The sequence below is a fragment of the Strix uralensis genome, chromosome 4 (genome assembly GCF_047716275.1).
Source record: "Strix uralensis isolate ZFMK-TIS-50842 chromosome 4, bStrUra1, whole genome shotgun sequence".
NCBI lineage: Eukaryota > Metazoa > Chordata > Aves > Strigiformes > Strigidae > Strix > Strix uralensis.
Window position 1 is genome coordinate 89,596,517 of NC_133975.1, and position 18,845 is coordinate 89,615,361.

At 46.4% G+C, this 18,845-nt stretch overlaps 2 protein-coding genes across 6 annotated transcripts in view; both read left to right on the forward strand.

Moving 5' to 3' along the window:
* The window catches only part of LRP4 (LDL receptor related protein 4), a 90,930-nt gene extending 80,711 nt beyond the window's left edge, over positions 1-10,219 (forward strand). For 2 of the 3 annotated variants that reach the window (XM_074867706.1, XM_074867707.1), the window contains exons 31-38: positions 34-142; positions 465-609; positions 1,136-1,249; positions 1,556-1,679; positions 2,653-2,720; positions 3,331-3,418; positions 4,358-4,499; positions 6,287-10,219. In XM_074867706.1, coding sequence (XP_074723807.1) covers positions 34-142; positions 465-609; positions 1,136-1,249; positions 1,556-1,679; positions 2,653-2,720; positions 3,331-3,418; positions 4,358-4,499; positions 6,287-6,622 — 1,126 coding nt within the window. In that variant the 3' untranslated portion in view covers positions 6,623-10,219. Of the gene's footprint in view, positions 1-33; positions 143-464; positions 610-1,135; positions 1,250-1,555; positions 1,680-2,652; positions 2,721-3,330; positions 3,419-4,357; positions 4,500-5,061; positions 5,131-6,286 lie in introns of all 3 variants that reach the window. The other variant, XM_074867708.1, reaches the window with a different exon arrangement.
* Positions 10,220-10,886: 667 nt separating this feature from the next.
* CKAP5 (cytoskeleton associated protein 5) overlaps positions 10,887-18,845 on the forward strand; it is a 54,754-nt gene continuing 46,795 nt past the window's right edge. For all 3 annotated transcript variants that reach the window (XM_074867709.1, XM_074867711.1, XM_074867712.1), the window contains exon 1: positions 10,887-10,996. The gene's annotated coding sequence lies outside the window, so the exon portion shown is untranslated. The remainder of the gene's footprint in view (positions 10,997-18,845) is intronic.

An 18,845-nucleotide genomic window follows, 5' to 3' on the forward strand; every position in this document is an offset into this window, starting at 1 on the left:
GATAGAAGCTCACCTCTTTCTCTGTCCCTCCAGGATTTACTGGGTGGATGCGCATCTTGATCGCATAGAGAGTTGTGATCTCAATGGGAAGCTACGGCAAGTGTTGGTCAGCCAAGTGTCACATCCCTTTGCTCTGACACAGGTAAGAAGATTTTCCTGCTGCTACTGTTCTCCCTGCTGTGTTGATGAGTTTGGACAGTGGAGTTTGGGGACAGGGCAGTGTTAGAGTCTGGTGAAACCAAGATGGTGGAGGGGATAGTACTTAACTCTTGTGTGGAGCTAACAAAGGAATTTTGTCTGAACTCCTGTGGGGTGTAGACAGTCATCTTCTTTATAAGAGAGGAAGGGGTTGAAAAGGCCTTTGGGGCCTTTTGCCACTGGGATGTGTTTTTTATGGGTAGCCTGTGTCTGTGCAGCTAAAAATGCTAATGGCTGTCATTTTTCTTTGCTGTCTCCCTGAGCAGCAGGATAGGTGGATATACTGGACTGACTGGCAAACCAAATCTATCCAGAGAGTGGACAAATACTCTGGGCGGAACAAAGAGACAGTCCTAGCCAATGTGGAGGGCCTGATGGATATCATTGTGGTTTCCCCTCAGAGACAGACAGGTAAATAGGACCCCGATTCAGGCAAATGCTAATCGTAGAAAAAAAGAACTCTGGAACCACTGTGCTACTGTAGATGTCAAGCAAGGCTGGCATCCTTTCTTATACGCAAACTGTTAATGCATCTTTCCTAGGTTCATTCCTTGTCTGCCTGTGACATTTCAGTGAAGTACATCTCAATGGTGTTCTGTTACAGCTTTGATTAGCAAATGTCACTTTCTGTGTTGTTCATGTGACATTGTGTTAAAACAGAAGTATGTGAGCTTTTTGGTTTTTAATCTGTGCAGCTGTGTTGACAGGGCTCCTGTCTAATGATTTCCAGTGCCTTCCTTTCAAGACTGCCCTAATCTTACCAGTGTCTGGCTGTTGTCATCACTTTCTTAGCAGTCAGATGAGGGGTATGTGCCAGAACATAGTAACTTGCTGAATTTCCAGGAAGTATCTCTGGCTGAGCAGGAAAAAAGGTTGTTGCTCTGAGTTCCTACCTGGTCATCTGCAATATATTTAGAAAATTACTTGTTCCTTCCAGGTACTAATGCTTGTGGAGTGAACAATGGAGGCTGCACCCACCTCTGCTTTGCCAGGGCTTCTGACTTTGTCTGCGCGTGTCCAGACGAACCGGATGGGCGGCCCTGTTCTACTAGTGAGTTTACTAAGCGTCACTTGGGTAGTAGCTTCTGTAAGTGAGCCCCTGCCACTACTTATGCAGTGGCAGTGGCAACCAGAGCATCTGAAAATCTCCAGTGTATAAAAACTTATGCAGAGTTGTATACTGGAAGTAAGGTGGTTGTGAGCAATAGAGCCTTATTCTGTCCTTTCTGCTGACAGACTTGGTTTGAGATGGGAAAGCTGCTCATATTGGCCATTTCAGAAACACTCTGTAGCTTACCAGACTTGTTCATCTGTCCCACAAATTTGGTGTCCTGCTTATTTTTCTCTGTTGTTCTAGTTCCTGGTGTGGTGCCCCCTGGTCCTGAACCCACCAGTGTAAGTGAGAGAAGTCAGACACCACCTGGCAGAGTAGGTACCTCAACAGCCAAATCTCTCACATCTCTGGAAGCAGCGGAAGGAAAGTAAGTGCTCTTGTTCTCTTGGAGTTGGGGTGTGAAAGTCAGAGCTTGTGCAAGGTGCAACGTGCAAGCCCCCTCTGGTTCTCATCATCCAAATGTACCTCTCCCTAGCCAAAAGAGGTTATTCCAGCTCCAGATTTCACGTTCATAATGGGGAAAACCGTTTTGACAAAGAATGCAGAACACTGTTGAGCTGGCAAGAAAGAGGTGCGGAGATCTTTCTGTTCTATTGAAATGTGTGTCTAGGCTGACTGTGCTGAAGCGTTAACATCCTCCTGGGACCATGTCATTCATTTGATTGATTTTTGAGCTCCTAATTTTGAGAATTTATTTCTGAGAGGAGGAGAGGGGAGTCTATTGTTGTAATTCACTGAGACATCTCAGACCTGACCCAGACATCTGAGGAAGTGGTTCTGCCCTGGCCACAAAGGAGTAGCTTGTTTGGGGCAGAACAGAACCTTTGCAGCTCTAATATTTAAGTTACAGTGCAGGTAGTTAAGGGACTTTTTCCTGCTAATTCCCTGCAGCCTGCTATTCCTACTGCCTGGCAAAAAAAGTATGTGCTATAATATATGGCTGGGCTATTTACAAAGCAAAACTTCTACTTTGTTGAGTAGGATGTATTGGACAGAAAGATCTTTGTACTGACTCTAGGATGTTCTGACTTTTGCTTCAGCACTGATGCTGAAATTTGTGTTCTGATAGATATACATATGCACTTATGTACCTGAGAGGTGAATATAGAATGACTCCGATGTAAAGATATTGCAGACCTATAATTGATATATACATGTGCACACCCCTATATATGTATGTGGTCCCCTCTCCTGTGGATACAGAAGGATACTGAAGAAGAGAAAGGAAGGCTCCTGTTGTTGAACTGGAAATGGAAGGGATATCAGTGCTAGCCTGTCTTTTGATACCTTTGATACTGCTGATACTGCTTTCAGTGACTAACTGTCCTTCTGTCCTTCAGCTGCTCTGACAAAGATGCTAGGCGAGGCCTGTGTACCCATGCCAACGAGGCAGTGTTGGCAACCATGGGTGAGTTCCTTTCGTTAATTCTTCTCCACCAGGGTTGTTTCTCCAGATGTGCCCAGGACATTCCAGTCCATAGTGTTTAAAACTCAAATTTCTGAAACTCAGACTTGAATTACTCAAATGCCCTCTGACCAGATCAAAGTGTGTCTAAGGATGAACATCAGTCATACACATTTATTAGCCTATACGGGGACTTTTCCAAATGACACTTTATTTTTTCTTTTATCCCATACCTCATCCACTGGGCTCTTCCCTTAATGATACTCTTCTTCACCATCCCCTTCATGTTGAGTTGAGGCTGGTTGACTAGGGTAATAGTTTCCCACTTCAGGAGTAACCTGTCAGCAAGGAAGTCTAACTCTTCTTTATCCAACCCCATTACAAAGATCTTGATGCTCCTTGGTTGCTGGGGCCTGGGTGGGAGAAAGGTTATCATATGTTTTGGTTTCATATGAGGCCAAACAAAACCCTCTGCTAAACCTTTGTGTGCTGACGTTTTACTTTACATACTTCTGTGTGGTGTAAAACCTCTGTATTAGGCATTACACCGAGGTCAGTATTATCCAGTGGAAGTTAAGGAAGTGCATAAATTACCCTTGCTGTTCACTTTCAGGAGAAGGACTGCATGTCAGCTACGTTATTGGAGGTCTTCTCAGCATCTTGTTTATTTTGCTGCTTATTGCTGCTTTAATTATATATAGGTAAGTGATCTTTTCCCCCCGTCTCCTGACCAATAATAAAACCCAGGGCTGTAGGAGAAGACAGCTCCTGAAAACACTTCCTCTTTCTTTATTGTCGTTTACAATCCCTTTGTTCTCCATTGGAAGCAGTGCTTGATGATTGTATTTGCAAGGTTTGAGTCCTGTGCCTTTGAAGTGTTGGGCATACAACTCTATTATTTAAAGCCTTATTGGCTAAATTTTCTACAGAGAGCTTATGAGTCATCTCACATTCCTGTCCATAACTCATATCTCAGTACACATGGGAGCTCATGTACTTTCACAGAATCACAGAATCATCTAGGTTGGAAAAGACCTTGAAGATCATCCAGTCCAACCATTAAACTCACACTGACAGTTCCCAACTACACCATATCTCTCAGTGCTATGTCAACGTGACTCTTAAGCACCTCCAGGGATGGGGACTCCACCCCTGCCCTGGGCAGCCTATTCCAACACCTAACAACCCCTTCTGGAAAGAAGTACTTCCTAATATCCAGTCTAAACCTTTCCTGGCACAACTTGAGGCCATTACCTCTTGTGCTATCACTTGTTACTTGGTTCAAGAGACTTATCCCCAGCTCTCTGCACCCTCCTTTCAGGTAGTTGTAGAGGGCGATGAGGTCTCCCCTCAGCCTCCTCTTCTCCAGACTAAACAACCCCAGTTCCCTCAGACGGGGTTGTTTAGTCTGCCAGATAGTTTCACCAGTTACTGCCAGTAGGGCTTTTGTGGTTACATGTCAGTGCCTTGCTGTACTGGTAGCTAGTGAGTATACTGGTAGCTGAAGAGCCAGGTGAAGCCAGCATTCTCTCTTTGAGGGACAGTGAAGATTGCTGGAGTTTTCCACTCACTGAGCACTCGGGAACTTTGGATCCTGGCAGCAAGGCCCTGTGTCTTTTCTGACAGCTCTCTCCCTCTAGGCATAATAAGTCCAAGTTCACGGACCCTGGCTTGGGGAACCTAACCTACAGTAATCCCTCATATCGGACATCTACCCAGGAGGTGAAGATTGAAGCGATTCCCAAACCAACCATGTACAACCAGTTGTGTTATAAGAAAGAGGTAAGAGCTGCTACTAAGGACATGGGAGCCCAGCTCAAGCTGCTGTTGAGTATTACAGACCTTAGCATGTGAAAATGTTGCAACTTGTCAGCATTTACTTCTAGGACATAGGAGGACAGCTTTGGTGAATTGCTCAGACTCCTGTGGAGATCAGCCAGCAGCACTTCTTCCCCAGCAAGCTGTAGTGAATTAGACCTGTCTTTAGCACTCTGCTTCCTCCCACAGTGTCTTGTATTTCATTTGCATTGGGTACTGGCCCTCCAAGTACAGGAGTCAAAGGGAATTGTCTTCCTTGGACACAGTCCTGGTTAGTGGCCGTCGCATCAAGGCTGCTTTGGACAGTCACCAGGGGAACCAGGCAGCCAGAAGGAGTTTGGCAGCAAGAATGTGGCCCCTGGCTGTGCACTGCCTGGAAGGGGGGGTGGGAGGGGGCGAGAACTGGAGCCCTTATGAAATGGAGCATTTTAAAGGCCCTGCAGAGGTCTGCCCTGCGTGCCACAGGTTGGAGAAGGTTTAATATTATATCTTGCAGCATTTAGTTTCTCCTCTGTTTTCTCCTCAGAAGCTTTCTTATCACTCAGATAGCTTCTCATCTTCCCTCTTCTGATTTCCGTCCACATCCTCACGTCAGGTATCACTACTCTATGTGTTTGATCCCGCCTCCCTCACTCAAGCTCTGTTGTGTGGCTCAAGCACTGTCCCATACTAATTGCTCTTTCTTGCTTCTCCCCTGCTTTTATGTCCTTAAACCAGGTCTACTGTCTGTCAAGAAAGTATAGGTAATTTTCTATGGCAGATCCTTTTGTCTTGGCTTTGACTACTCATACTCAGTATGTGAGATTTGAAGAAGACAGTTTCTGCAGGACTGTTTATGCTAATCTGTTGGATCACTTAGTTCCTCTAGCAAGAATCACAGCAAGACTTACAGAGAGAGGAGTTTTCCCTTGCTTTGTTTTTCAAAGGAACTATGCCATAGATTTCCCAAACTTTCCTGTCATTTTAGCCTTATCTACTAAAGACAGGATTATTTATCTGGGAATCTAAATCCTTTCCACTTTTCATTCTGCTGCTCCTAGATATACCCAAATGTATATTTCCCCGCCCCCTCCACTTTGTCCTCAGGGATAGATCAGATGTTCTAATGCTCCTTATTTGTCAGTGAGCCAAGTTAGACATATTCCACTACTTTAATCTCTGTGTGGTCCCTTTAACCTCTGATCATTTCCGTTGTTTCCCTGTAATCTCCTTCCCCTGTATCACTGTGAGACTCGGACTCGACGGTGGTATTCCAGCTGTGCCTTCCTGAGGGGCAAATCCAGAATGACTCACATATAAAGATATTGCAGACCTAGAATCAATTCCCTGCCTGCTTTTACCATGAAGTCTTTTGGCTGTTCCTGCTTCCCATTTTGTTGTTGGTTTTTGTTTTTGGTTTTTTTTTTTTCCTTCCTTTTTAATCTCAGTGTTGTGTTCTTATTCCCTGACAGCAGGGAGTATATATAGTTGAATTAGAAGAGCCAGCTCATCCTTATTCCCCTTCCATGATTTGAAGGCTTCTGAAGTTTGGAATGAGAGCTCTTGCAGGCAGGATTTGTCTGGGGGTGGCAAAGAACTGAAGGGAAACTTAGAATGTGTTCTGCCATTGTGACAGTCAAAGCCAGTGGCAGTTTATATGGAGGTCCAGCCTTTTGTCTGCTTCACTGTCTACATTCCAGCTCTGCTTTGCTCTTTGCCATATTTTTCCATAGATGTATTGGTTTTTTTTCATTCATCTGTCTGCTCCCTAGACTGGTCCTGACCACAGCTACACCAAGGAGAAGATCAAGATTGTGGAGGGGATATGCCTTTTGTCCAGTGATGATTCAGAGTGGGATGACCTTAAGCAGATTCGGAGCTCCCGAGGAGGGATCCTCCGGGACCACGTCTGCATGAAGACAGACACGGTCTCTATCCAGGCTAGTTCTGGTTCACTGGATGACACCGAAACTGAGCAGCTGCTACAGGAAGAACAGTCTGAATGCAGCAGTGTGAACACAGCAGCAGCCACTCCTGAACGGCGTGGCTCACTCCCAGACACAGGCTGGAAACACCAACGCAAGCCCTCCACGGAGAGCGAGGTCTAAAGTACATGCAACTTTGGAAAAAGCTCGTACCCTCCCTAGCCTCTGCTCTGCACAAAAAAGTCAGGACTCTGCCTGCTATGCAAGGAAGGGCACAGAGACCAGTCTCTCTTGCGAGGGGCCCAGAGACTGTGACTGCCTTTCAGCAAGGAGTTTGGGCAGCTGTGCTGTTGTGGTTGGAGGGGGAGGATGGGTGGGTTGGAACCCAGAGACCCTTTTGGCTCATTTTCACTGTCTGTGGTTTATTTATATGTTCCCTTTTCCTGGAAGCTGCCACGTTAACTTTTGCAGTGACTCCTCTGGCCTGAATCTGGTTCAGATTCTGTGTTCTCTGGCAACCTGCAAGTCCTGTGCTGTCCAGCTCACGGTCAATGCCCATGAAGAGAGCAGAGCTGCCTTCATTGCTAGCTCCTGGTCACAGAAGTTCCTCTAGTCATTCCAATACTAGCAGCACTCTTTGAGGCTTTGTGTTGAGGAGTCTTTAACTTCAGAGAGGTCTTGGAATAGATGGGGTAACCTTTGGGGCTCAAGGGGACACTGACACAGCATCAGGTCACCTTTTAAGGGCATAAAGAGAGTAACCACAGTTGCTGTGACTCACTTCATGAGAGCATCACTGCTTGCTTTCCCATCTGCTAGTAAAAACTTTAAGGAATGCTCAGATCGGAGCACTGTGTCTGTTGCTGGCAGTGGACACTGCTCCAGTTCTCCCCCTTCCTGTTAAAACATGTTTCTACTCTGGAAAAACAAAAGTCAGCAAATGGCCCTTTCAGAACTGCTCCCTTTGGGTACTAGAGTCAGAGTGCTGAACTTGAGGAAAGAATAGATTGGTATTGTTCTTAGCTCTACAGAGCTAGTGGGAGGAAATGGACCTCAGCAAGACCTGAATTCTACTCTTGTCTTTGCATAACTGATATAGAAAAAAAGAAAAAGAAAATTTGCTAAGTCTCCACCAGTCCCAATTCTGTAAGGTCCCAATTCTCTTGGCCTTTAGGACCTTTGATTACTGTAGTGAGGGAAAAGAGAGAATTCCTAGGTCGAGTCTTTCCCAGGGGAATACTCAGTGCTGACAGTTAGGAACTGCTCTATTACTAGGCTGAGCCCATTTGACCTAGAATAGGAGACAATAATCAGGGAGCTGTAAGGGCCATTTTAAATAGTCGATTATCAGATAGAATTGCACTTTAAGCTCTTCTGTTACCACTAAACGGCTCTCCTTGCAAAGTCATTTTTCCCGTCAGCTGCACGAGCTTCAGTTGTTCTCTGGCCTCCAAGGCCTTTACCCTCTAGAGGGTGTAATCCTACCCTTGCAGTTAACACCCCAGCAGCATCTGGAGCTGGGCCTTGCATGCTCCCAAGGACTATTGCCACCTTTTCGTAGTCTCTTGACTTCTCTTGTCATCTGTTTGTTCAGAGGGAAAAAAAGAGAAAATATCTTTTAATGCTTCTTCAAAAATTAACCCCTCAAGTCATATGGATACTATCATGGTAAAATATTAAGTATTAAGCCAGATACTTGGAAGCAGAACTTTCCAGTGAAGAATTTCTCACAGCAAGCTCTGTAACCTCTTTATCTCCCGGAATAAGCTCAAGTACATTCCCACCTGTGGTGTAAAGAGAGCAAAGCATGCACTCGGGGTATGGCTTAGAGGTGTGGGGAGACTGCATCTCCCTTGTGGTATTTTTCCAGCTGTTTTTTTTTTAAAAAAAAAAAAAAAAGGAAAATCCATGCTACTCTGCTCTAACTTTGTTCATATACTAACAGTCCTGTTATCCCTGAAAAACACAACAGTTGCCGGTGGGTTGGCTGTACTTTTTTACAGCAGAGGTAGCTCTGCAGAAAGGGGAGGATTGCAGCTTTGACCTGGCTAGGTGGCTTGAAACTCTGTCCGTAACTGCACCATTGGGCTGACTGGTGTATATTCCTGTGGAAAATGTACTGGAGCTAAGGCTTGGAAATTTCCCTGTGTTAATGTGGGACTCTTCCCTACTCCCAGAGGGATTTTTTTTTTAATTAGATTTTTATTTAATTATTTATTTGATTGACTCCAGCCTGGGAAGCATTGTCTTTGTTGGGCAGAGGCACTTTTGGATTGAGGCGTGGACTCAACTGGGAACTGAGGAAGGAGTGCGCTATCACTGGCATGGACCTTGCCTGTCTAAGCTGCCTCATGCAGGAACAACACCAGAGGGCTCAAGCATAGGCAGGAGAATCAATTTGAACAGAAACCACGTGTAGGGGCAGGGCCATCAGAACTGAAAGTGAGTGGGTTGATGAGGGAGGAAGGTTCTGACTTCTAGGAGAGCAGGGTTTCTCTGGGTTTGGGGGTTTGTTTGGTTTTTTTCCCCCCAATAGCTTATGTGAGTATGCACCAAAATCCTGAGGTGGGACAGGGGTGAAGGGAAACATCTGCCCAGACCTGTCACTTGAGGTTCAGTCAGCCTGTCAAAATAATCGCTGTCTGAGTTGCAAGTGCAGAATGGAAAGAAAAACCCAGTCAGTCTTTTCAAGAACTCGTGGTGCTCATGATCTCCTTGATAAATATTCTCTGCTGCTTCTTAGAAGGGAACCTGCACACTCCAGCCTAACAAACCATTTGTACCTGCTCTCTGCTCCCTTCCTCAAATGATAATGGTGAAAAGGAGCAACAAACCTCCCACAACCTCTCCTCTACCAGTGAGGTGGGCAGAAATTAGTTTCTTTTTTCTGGAGACAGCCCCAGTGAGATGCTGCCTAGGGGGTGCATCATGGTTCCCCATTCTGGGGAAGAGAAGACCCTCGTTGCACTTAAGATGTTAAGAATGTAGAAAGGCCACTGGAGGATGATCTCTTGAGCACTGATTTACTATGTAAAAAGCAAACATCTCTCCTGTCTGTCACGAGCTAACGTCAGTGATTTCCGTGTGTTCCTGTGTAATGGTTTTAACGTTACTCACTGGAGACATTGGACTTTCTGGAGTTACTTAACCACTGTGTTCAGTATTTTAGGGGTTGATGATAATTTAATATAAATTTAGCTTTTCTTAACCACTCTGCCTGGCTTTTGGTTGTGAATCATGCATGTTACGTGGACTCTCCTTTGAAAGAGGAGCTCCCAGATCTTTTGCACAGAACATCAATGCTGCTTCATTTGAGAGGAGAGCAAGAAGGTAGCAGTGGATCTGGGATCTTTTGATAATCTGTAATGCACACTTCTTCTGCCATTGTGGCTTTGAATCAAGGGCCAAATATCCACACTCACACACTTCTGCAAAGTCCTGCACACACATAATACCCCTCACCCTACCACCGCCTTGCTTTTTTTCCTTTTTGTTACCATTTTAACATGGCAATGGCAGAAGATGATGTTCCTCTTTTTCAAAAGTATTAGGACTGTAGTGGTCTCAAGCCTCTGCCCAGTGGAAAATAAAGCTCTGAAGAAGAGCTGGTTTTCTATCTGTAAGCGGTTTTGTTCAAGATTCTGTTGCATTTCTTTATAACTGACAGTTTAAATGGTGTAAAAGACTGAATAATGAAACTGACACTCCAGTACTGGTGCTAATCTTGTACCCCATTCTGTCCATTTCTGATGAAAGAAGTACTAAAAACATTTAAAACGTTTTAGCTTTATTCCTGCTCGTTTCACAGTTGAAGCACAGTGCAGAAATGATTCCACTGAGGTCATGCAAAAATATAATCACCTCCCTTTTCAAAAATATATGCTGAGGCAGTGTTGGGGGGAGAGATGGCATTTTAAGACTAACTGCAGCCATGTTGATGGCACTCTCCAGGCCCCTCTAATTACCCTGAAGAATTATTCCTTTGCTTGCGTGAAGAAACAAAGGCGGGAAGACACACAGTACTCCACCAACACACAGTTACTGCTTGTAAACTTATCACATTAAAATATATGAAAAAAGAGAAAGCCCCTTCCCCTGTAACGGGCCCTTCCCAAAGCTGACTGCAGCACCTCAGAGCTGCTTCAGCCCTTTACCAAAGGCGGGTTCAGCGGGGCCGGCGCCAGGCGCTGCTCCGGGCCCCGCAGCCGGTCCGCGCCCTCACGGGGGTCCCGGTGGCTGCCGCGGGGAGGCTGGGTCGCAGGGGCCGGGGCGGGGCCGCGGGAGGCCGCCCCCGAGGCCGCGCGCTCCCCCCCGCGGCACCGGGAGGGCCCGGCCGGGGCCCGGTGGCGGCCACTGCCGCCACCTGAGGAGAGCGCGAGGTGTACGTCACCGTGCCGGATTCAAACGGCCCAATAAAAGGCGCGGCTGCGGGGGTGGGTGGGGCCAGCGCCGGCCAATGGGCACTGAGGACATTGGGAGGTGCGGGCGGTGTTAGTGATTTCAAACCCTGCCGAAGAGCGGCCGGACACTCGCCGCGCCCGACCCGCCGGGGCTCAGGTGAGGATCTCGGTCGTTGTCCTTCTCCCGGTGGGGGCTTGGCCCCTTCCCCCGCCCACCCGCCGCGGGTCCCCAGGCCCGCCGAGGGGCGGGGTAGGCCTCCCTCCGCCGCTGGGCCTGCGCTCCCCCGTCTCACCCGGGGACTGGGCGGGGGCACGGCCCCCGAGCGGCGCTGACATCCCTCCGCGGGAGTGACCCGCGCCCGCGGGCTTCGCCTGGAGCCGCTCTCGTGGCTGCGGGAGGCGCGACCGGTAGCGGTGGGAGGCCGCGGCCTGTACCACGCCGCGCTGTAGAGGCTGAAGGGGCGCCGCTCGCCTAGGCCGCCCGCCGAGCGCGGGGTGTCGGGGCCTGGAGAGAGCCGCAGCTCGGGCCGCCCCGCCGCGGTCGCCTCCTTCGTGTCATCGCTGTGGGCCCAGGCGCGGTTGGGAGCTGCTGGGGCCTGGCCTGGGAGGCGGTGAGAGAGCCGGGCTCGGCCCCTTCCTAACGTTCCTCGAGGGAAATACGGACCTGGCATTTTCTGTCCTCCAGCGTTTCCGGAGGCTGCGTGCAGGATTGGTTTCCCCTCTAAAATGACCTAAGGAAAGTCTTCCCTGAGGTGATTCTAATCTTAAAGCAAAAGGCATGAGCTCATCTCCATTTCGACAGCTCTGGTGTTGTGTTCGATCTCCAGGGTCCCTCCCCAGGAGGTGCTTCCTCTTCAGTCTCTAGTGTACGTGAAGAGGGTCTGGACAGGAATGAGGCTCCCATGATCCCCCCCCCCCTTCCTGACCCCTTTTATTTTATTTGATTCTCTTTCCGAGTCAGAGTCTTGTGATTCTTTTTAAGACCGTAACTTTCAGGTTGGTGTGTAGGGGGTTTTCCTTCTGAATTTGGACCTCTGTCAGTCAGAGACACAAAGTTTTGTGTAGCAGAGACTGAGGAATGAAACTTCTGTGCAGCTTAAGCTGACCTGGACTCTTCTAACAATTTAAAAAAATTAAAAATAAAAAAAAAATTGCAAACTCCCCTGCTACAGTTTTCTAGCTGACTTGTGTTTGGTGTGTATCATCTAATTATTCTGCAGTTTTCCTTTTTTGCTGGTTTATTATTTTGTGTTTAGTGTTGCATCTTCCAGTACTTCTGCTAATAAATTGCAGTGCTGTTAAAGTTGCCTCCTGCAGATGAGAAGGGGATGAGTAGTTGTTGGGATGTTGGGCCACCAGCTGTGGGAGACCTTCCTTGTTTATTACTTGTGTATTGGAGACAGTATTGCTATAGACATTCTATGGACACATCTATTAGTCTACAGTTGTAAGGATGCCTACTTCCAGATGCTGAGAGTCTCAAATATTGAAGCATTCTAAAAGGCTATTCATAAAAAAAAATCTATTATTAAAACTTTGCGATAGGGTCAAGTCAGAAAGAGGAATGATTGGGTGCAAGTTGCCCTTACAGTTTTGATTATTGGTATCTGATATCTGATCAGTTGACTGTGTAAAAATTAGAATTTGGTTTGACTTTCTTGCCTCAGGCTTGGCCTTTCTTTAAACTTTGCTGTTTTGGTAGCTTTCCCCCATTTAAAACTTACAGGTGTACCTTTTTTTTCCCCCCTTGCCCACTTCAGGAGTTGCAATAGGGTTAAACTTTTAAAGCAACATTGAGTGATATGCAGACTCAACAAAAATGGCCTTTAAGTACAACAAACTGGTTCTAAATAAATTGTTGTAGATGTATTGAAGGGAATTCTCAGAAGTACAAAGTTGGGAACATTAACTGGGGCACCTGCTACAGAAAAAAATATTTATGCAACACCTGCACAAAAAAACCCCACTTGTATTTCAGAAGCATGGGAAGTTAGACTGTTTTAAATCTGTACTCAGTACAGGTACTCTGTATATCTTTATATTTTGATATTCTAATATAAAGAGTGAATGTATGGTAATGGAACATGATTCCTGATTCCCGTACGTGTATGACTTGTGTCTGGTGGGACTCAAGTTCCACGCCGGCTCTTGTCCTTTGCCTGATAGGGGCCAGTTATGTAATCTGGGCCTGTGTTTCTGAAAACCTGGTCTGCCACGGTTGAGCTGAGACTCTCGTGCCGATGTCTGTTAAAACAGTAAGGTCTTGTTCCCATTTAATAGTCAGCTCAGAAAACTCAGCTTCCAGTGTAATGTTCAAAGTTGTTTCTCTCTTGTGCATCACTGTGTGTGTTAGGTGATAATTTACAGCTCAGATTTGCCTGGCATGTTGTAAACTCTTTCAATCTTTTTTTCTTCTTTCTTGCTACCCCGATTGTGTCATCTGCAAACTGTAACACCTCTGTTTGCCCCTTTTTATAGATCACTTATGAACATCTTGAACAGTACATACAATTAGAAACTGCTCTGAATGTTTTGTGGAGTAGGCATAACTGTCTCTCAATCTTAAGTATCTAATTTGGAAGATTTTGTGGTGTAGGACCTATGACTTGAAGGACCCTTGAGAGATGTAAATACTTGTAAACCTTCTAATTAAGGCTTTCAAAATTGTGGGTCAGTGATCAGCTGGTTCCCTTTTTTCCCCCCTTCCTATCTTTCCTCTGTTCCATGGTATCAGCAGATTTCCTCTTCTGTTTTTTAAAAGAAAGGTGTAAAGTTGTATTGCTAATTTGTTTGTAAAATATTTAGTGTAAATGGTTTGTGAAGTCTCTGCCTGAGTAGGATGGCATGAAAGCCATTTGCATCTGTAATAGAATGGTTGGTTTCAAGACAAGGTAGACTAAGACTGTGTTAGACTATGTCTAAGACAGTGTTGCTGCTGTTGCTGATGCTTTGTTGTAGACTGTTCAGTGGTTCATCTTACAGGGGTGGAGTTCTCTAGTGTGACACGGGAAAGCCTTGTGTTTAATTTAAACCCTTTAAATTTAAACCCTTGTGTTTAAATGAAACATTGCCTTGCACTGGGCGGTGTTGCAGTGGCTTGAGTAAATAGTCTCTTGACCTGAGCACTCGTGTGTTGTTTGGGGTTGTCTCTATGACAGTGTGGCTGCTGCAAATGTCAAACATTGAAAAGCAGAAGCTGTTGTGTGTGTTCATGCCTCCCTGTTGCAGGGGGGAGGTTGAGATGGTAGAAAAAGTAACTTGGACGATTATTCAGTGGGGAGCGTGGCTGGTGCTGCAGTGCCTGGAAGAGGCTGCTTTCTTCAGCTAGATAAAAAGATGTCTGAAGAAACACAAAGCTACTGACCCCCAGTTTCCACCATACGAGCTTCAATGGCTGTTGTCACTGTAGAAGAGGCATCTCAAAATGTCAGGCGCTGGGCTGGAGAGATGGCTGATGAATCAGCTCCCCCGGAGCGTTGCACATCTCACAGCAGAACGTGCCATGTAACGATGGTGCCGGGCCGCTCATCTATCCCTCCTTTGGAAGGTACTTGGCGTTTCTCGTTCGCCTCGGGCCTTGGGCCTCCTGCCGGGCCTCGGAGCTGCCCCCGCCTTCAGCCGGGGGGTGCTGGAGGATGGGGGCCGGGGCTAGTGACCGCAGCTGCCCCTCTCGCAGGGATTGTGCCGAGGGCTGCGGGTGCTCGGGGGTACGGCTCGGGAGAGCGGCAGGCCTGGCGGGGCCCGCCCGGTCCCCCGCCGCCGGGAGGGGCGGGGGCGGGCGGGGGTGCGATGTGTCCGGGGCTGCCGTGGGGGGAGCCCGGCGCGGCCCTGCCCTGCCCGCCTTTGTCTGGCCCCGGCGCGGGCCGGCTCCCCGCCCAGGTGCGTCCGCGGCGCCCCGAGCCCCGCCCGCCGCCGGGGAGGGGCTTGGCCCGGCCCGGCCCGGCCCGCGGCTCCCCCGCTCCCCTCCCGCCGCCGCCACCGAGCTGTCAGGGTGAGTGGCCGGCGAGGCCCCGGCGGAGCGGTGCGCGGTGGCGGGGCCCGGCCCTCGGGCGGCGGCGGCGGGCAGACACAATGCCGGGCGGACGGGCGGGCGGCCTGCTCCGCCGCTGCCGCGGCCTGCTGCCGGAGCCCCGCTGCCAGAGCCCCGCGGCCGCCTCTCCGGGCTGCGGCGGGCCGGGGAGGTGGGGTCCGCGGCGGCGGCGCGGGGGGGAGGAGGGGGAGGAAGGGGACATCTGGGGCTGCGGGCGGGGAGCCGGCGGCGGGCGGAACGGGCAGAAGTGGACGGGTGCTCTTCTGGAAGGTGGCGGCGGGGCCGTGTGCCGGGTGCTTCCCTGGGAGACGGAGGTGGTGGTGGTCAGCCCTGGGGTGTGATGTCTCCGCGGGAGCTTCCCTCCAGCAGCAGCTCAGGCGTCCTTTTAAAGAACATCACATGAGCCTTTCCACGCCTCAGGGATGGGGGAGTTTGCAGCTGACTAGCACGGCCCCACGGACATCTTTCCCTCCCGCCGGCCACCCTTAGAATTATGTCAGCGCACGCAAAGTTGCCCGTGGGTTGCCCTTTTCCCTCTTGCCCCTCTCTGCTCTCTAAGACTGGCTTTGCTCCAGGCTTACCCATGCACTAAAAAAAAATCTCTTTTTCTCTTTGCTGGAGCAGAAGGTCAGTTTATTTTGTATTGTCTCTCACTTTTAGGTGCATGGAAAAGAACAGCCTCAGTTACTTTCAAAGACCACATATTAAAAGATATTTTTCCAGAGAAATTATCTCCCTTACCAATAACTTGCCATTTGTGCTATCAAGATGTCACTGAGCTGAGCTAGGACAAATGAGTTAGAGCAGGCAAGAGAGAATTTAATGCTCTTTATTCTTGAATGCCATTTCACTGCTGCTGAAGCAGTAGCTTCTCTCAGCTGCAATCTACTCCACAACCTGCAAAACAATTCCTTTTTAGCATATGTTTCTCCTTTTTCATTATTCTGGGATCCTCCTTTCCTTTCATCAAGAGCTTGTGTATCTTGCAACTTCTAATTCATCTTTTAATTGAAAACACCAGCCTTTAAAATCCTAAGAAATCTTTATTGCATAAGCAGCAAATAATCTAAGGGGTTTTTTTAACCTCTCATTCTTTTTGTTTGTCATCAAAAGATATGTGGACTGAAGCTGGAAAGTGTGTTTACAGTCTGACTGAAACTTCTCCTGATTCTCTGTTGCTCTTGCATGTATATGTAGTTCAGGATTGCTAGCTGGATGTCAGTTTTCCTTTTGATAATGTGGAATTTACTAAAGCAATTGCATTATTTCACGGACTGATTAGGCTTTAGTTCTTAGATTTGTGTGCTCTTCAAAATACTTAGTGTGTCCAGGTGTGTAAAATTAAAAAAAAAAATCACTATGTTATGATTACTTGAATTTTTCAACCTTTTTTCTGGGCTACTTTATGTTGTATCTAATGAGAAGGTTTAGCTGGCAAATACCAAAAACATGCTGGGCGAAACTTCTAAGAAAGTGAAATTTCATCTTTTCAGAGCCAAAGAGCAAATATGACCCAAAACTGTCATTAAACAAATAAATGTTATTTCTGCTAGGAAAACTGTGGGTTGCATTGAAAGAGAACCATCTACTAAGAAGTATAGTTTCATCTGAAATGTAACATAACAGCTATACGCTGTCCAAGTATGTACCCTACTGTATAGGAACGTTTCAAACAGATTGTTTGCTTTAAAAAGGCCTGTCTTGCTTTCTCAAAACTTGCTCTTTTGAGTAAAGTTTTTGAGAAGCTTTCAAAATACCGAAATGCTTGATGCTCTTGTGCAACAGTGGTGTTCAATAGGTGGAAGTGAGTAGGGAGAACTGGACAATGAATATTGATAAATGTCTGGTTTTGTTTAGCATAAAATGGCTTCCTAGTTTGTCATTGCACATTTTCTGTAGAAAATGGTCTGGAAGCTGAAACTTCACAATAAAATATAGTGATAGGTGATAAATGTATGCTTCAAAATAAAACACATTTCAGGATGTTTACAATGAACGGATTTTCTTTAGCAGTAACCCATACTATGAAGCTGTAAGGTTGATGCTATTCAGCCCTCAAAAATTGTAGCGGAGAAAGCATTTATTTAGAAGATGAGTGGGAGCTGTTCAGAGCAGTGCGTGGTTAATCCAAACTTTCATGTATTGACACTTTCCCATAATCTCTTAATGTGTTGATAAATTTGTTTCTTAAACTTCCTTATATTCAGTGGGGAAATCTCACTTTCACATTTGAAATTCTTACATTTGTGCTGTCTTGTAAGTATTTTCTGCTCTTGCTGCTTTTGCGTGGTTTCCCTTTGAAAGACATTGTATTCTTTCCTTGATGGTCTTCATTTTCTCACTGCTCCATAATGTAAGAACTTGTCCTGCCAAGAGCTGTCACAGAAGATTTGTTATGCATCTCCATTGCAGATGCCTCAGCTGACTTGCTTTTGGAAATGTTGTATTGACCACGCTAATAACAAACCTCTCTCACAACACTTATTTTTTGGTGGTTCAGTCACTTTGGAGGTCTTGTTTTCTGGATTCTATGAAAATGAATATTGTTACCGAAAGACTTAAATCTGTTTGTTCTGAGTTGTGGTAAAAGAAAGCTACGTAGGTCAAATGCTTCAATCCTGCAAATTCACTAGTAATAACATAATTTTGCTGCGTTATTGTATAACAAGGCTACTTACTATTTGGATGCTGAGAAGTAATGGCTGGAAGTTTACATGTCTTTGCAAAGAAGCTTTAAAAAAAACCCCAGCTTTTTGTCGAATGTGGGATGTTCTATGAACATACAGAACCCAATGACTTAATTGAAGGGAGAAACAACAGTCTCTTCTTCTGGTAAATGCAAGATGTAGACAGTACAAGATGTTGGCATTAGGACAGACGTGAGCAGTGATGAAACTAGAAAGATGGATGTCTAAGAAGGAGCACTCCCTCTGTGACCATGGAATACTTTCTGATAAACTGTCTGTTCTAAAGGGATTTGTAAGTTACTGAGGGAGGGGGAAAGTATAATTTTATCACTATTTTTAGATGCCAGATTCAGCACAGAAGGCAACTTAACCCATTTTATAATTGAAGTAACCATTGTAGATGTTAATGACTAAAAATAGTAGGGGAACTGACTTGACCAGACTGAAAAAAATGGCTGAGAAGATACACACTGTTTCATGGTTGTCCGTCCTCCCCTCCCTGTGTCTGTCCCATCACATGTGTTCCACCCCCCCCCCCCCCCCCAGGTTGAGTATGTGTGATGTTTGGAGGGGAATTCCTAGATCCTTTTCTTCTACATTCTGTCATGCATTGCTAGAGTGTATGAGCAAGAGGCTGTACTTTGTAGCAACGAATTGTATATGTGTAGGGGTAAAAATTCTTGTAAATCAGTACCAGCCTTGCTATGGACAAGGCCTTTTAATAGAGTTGCTCCAGACTTTAGGGTTTGAACTGATTTCTAAGACTGTAGTAAGGTAGTTGCTGTCCTTCAATAAGGTTTTCCTTGGCAGAACAGATTTCTGGAGAGAAATAAATGTTTCTTTTTATTGTTGAAGTAGGAAGTTCATGCTGCTGAGTTTTCTAAAAGAATGGGATGTAGATAGGAGTTTGTCTTGGTATGTGTGCCAGAACTCTGGTGTTTCTGCTTCTGCTGATTCTGCTGCTGGCAGGTGTGTTAGTGCTTTATTTCTGTTTTCTTTGTAAATAACTATTGTTGTTGTATTTGTTCCTTACACTTTCCTCAACAAAATGATATAGAGAGGTAATGGCTTGAATTACCTCCAAGTTCTGAGCAAGATTCACAACTGCTGAATTTCCTACTAAGTTCACTCTGCTGCTTCTTGTTAAGGGCATGTGTGAGTTTGGGAAGAGGCCACTGTATCTCTTTGCCATGGGGAAGTACCCCATTATTTCTATAGTAGTACCTTACAATGAAGGTATTCCTAATGCAAACACAGCTTAAACTGGCAAAGCTGCATCTTTCCTGATG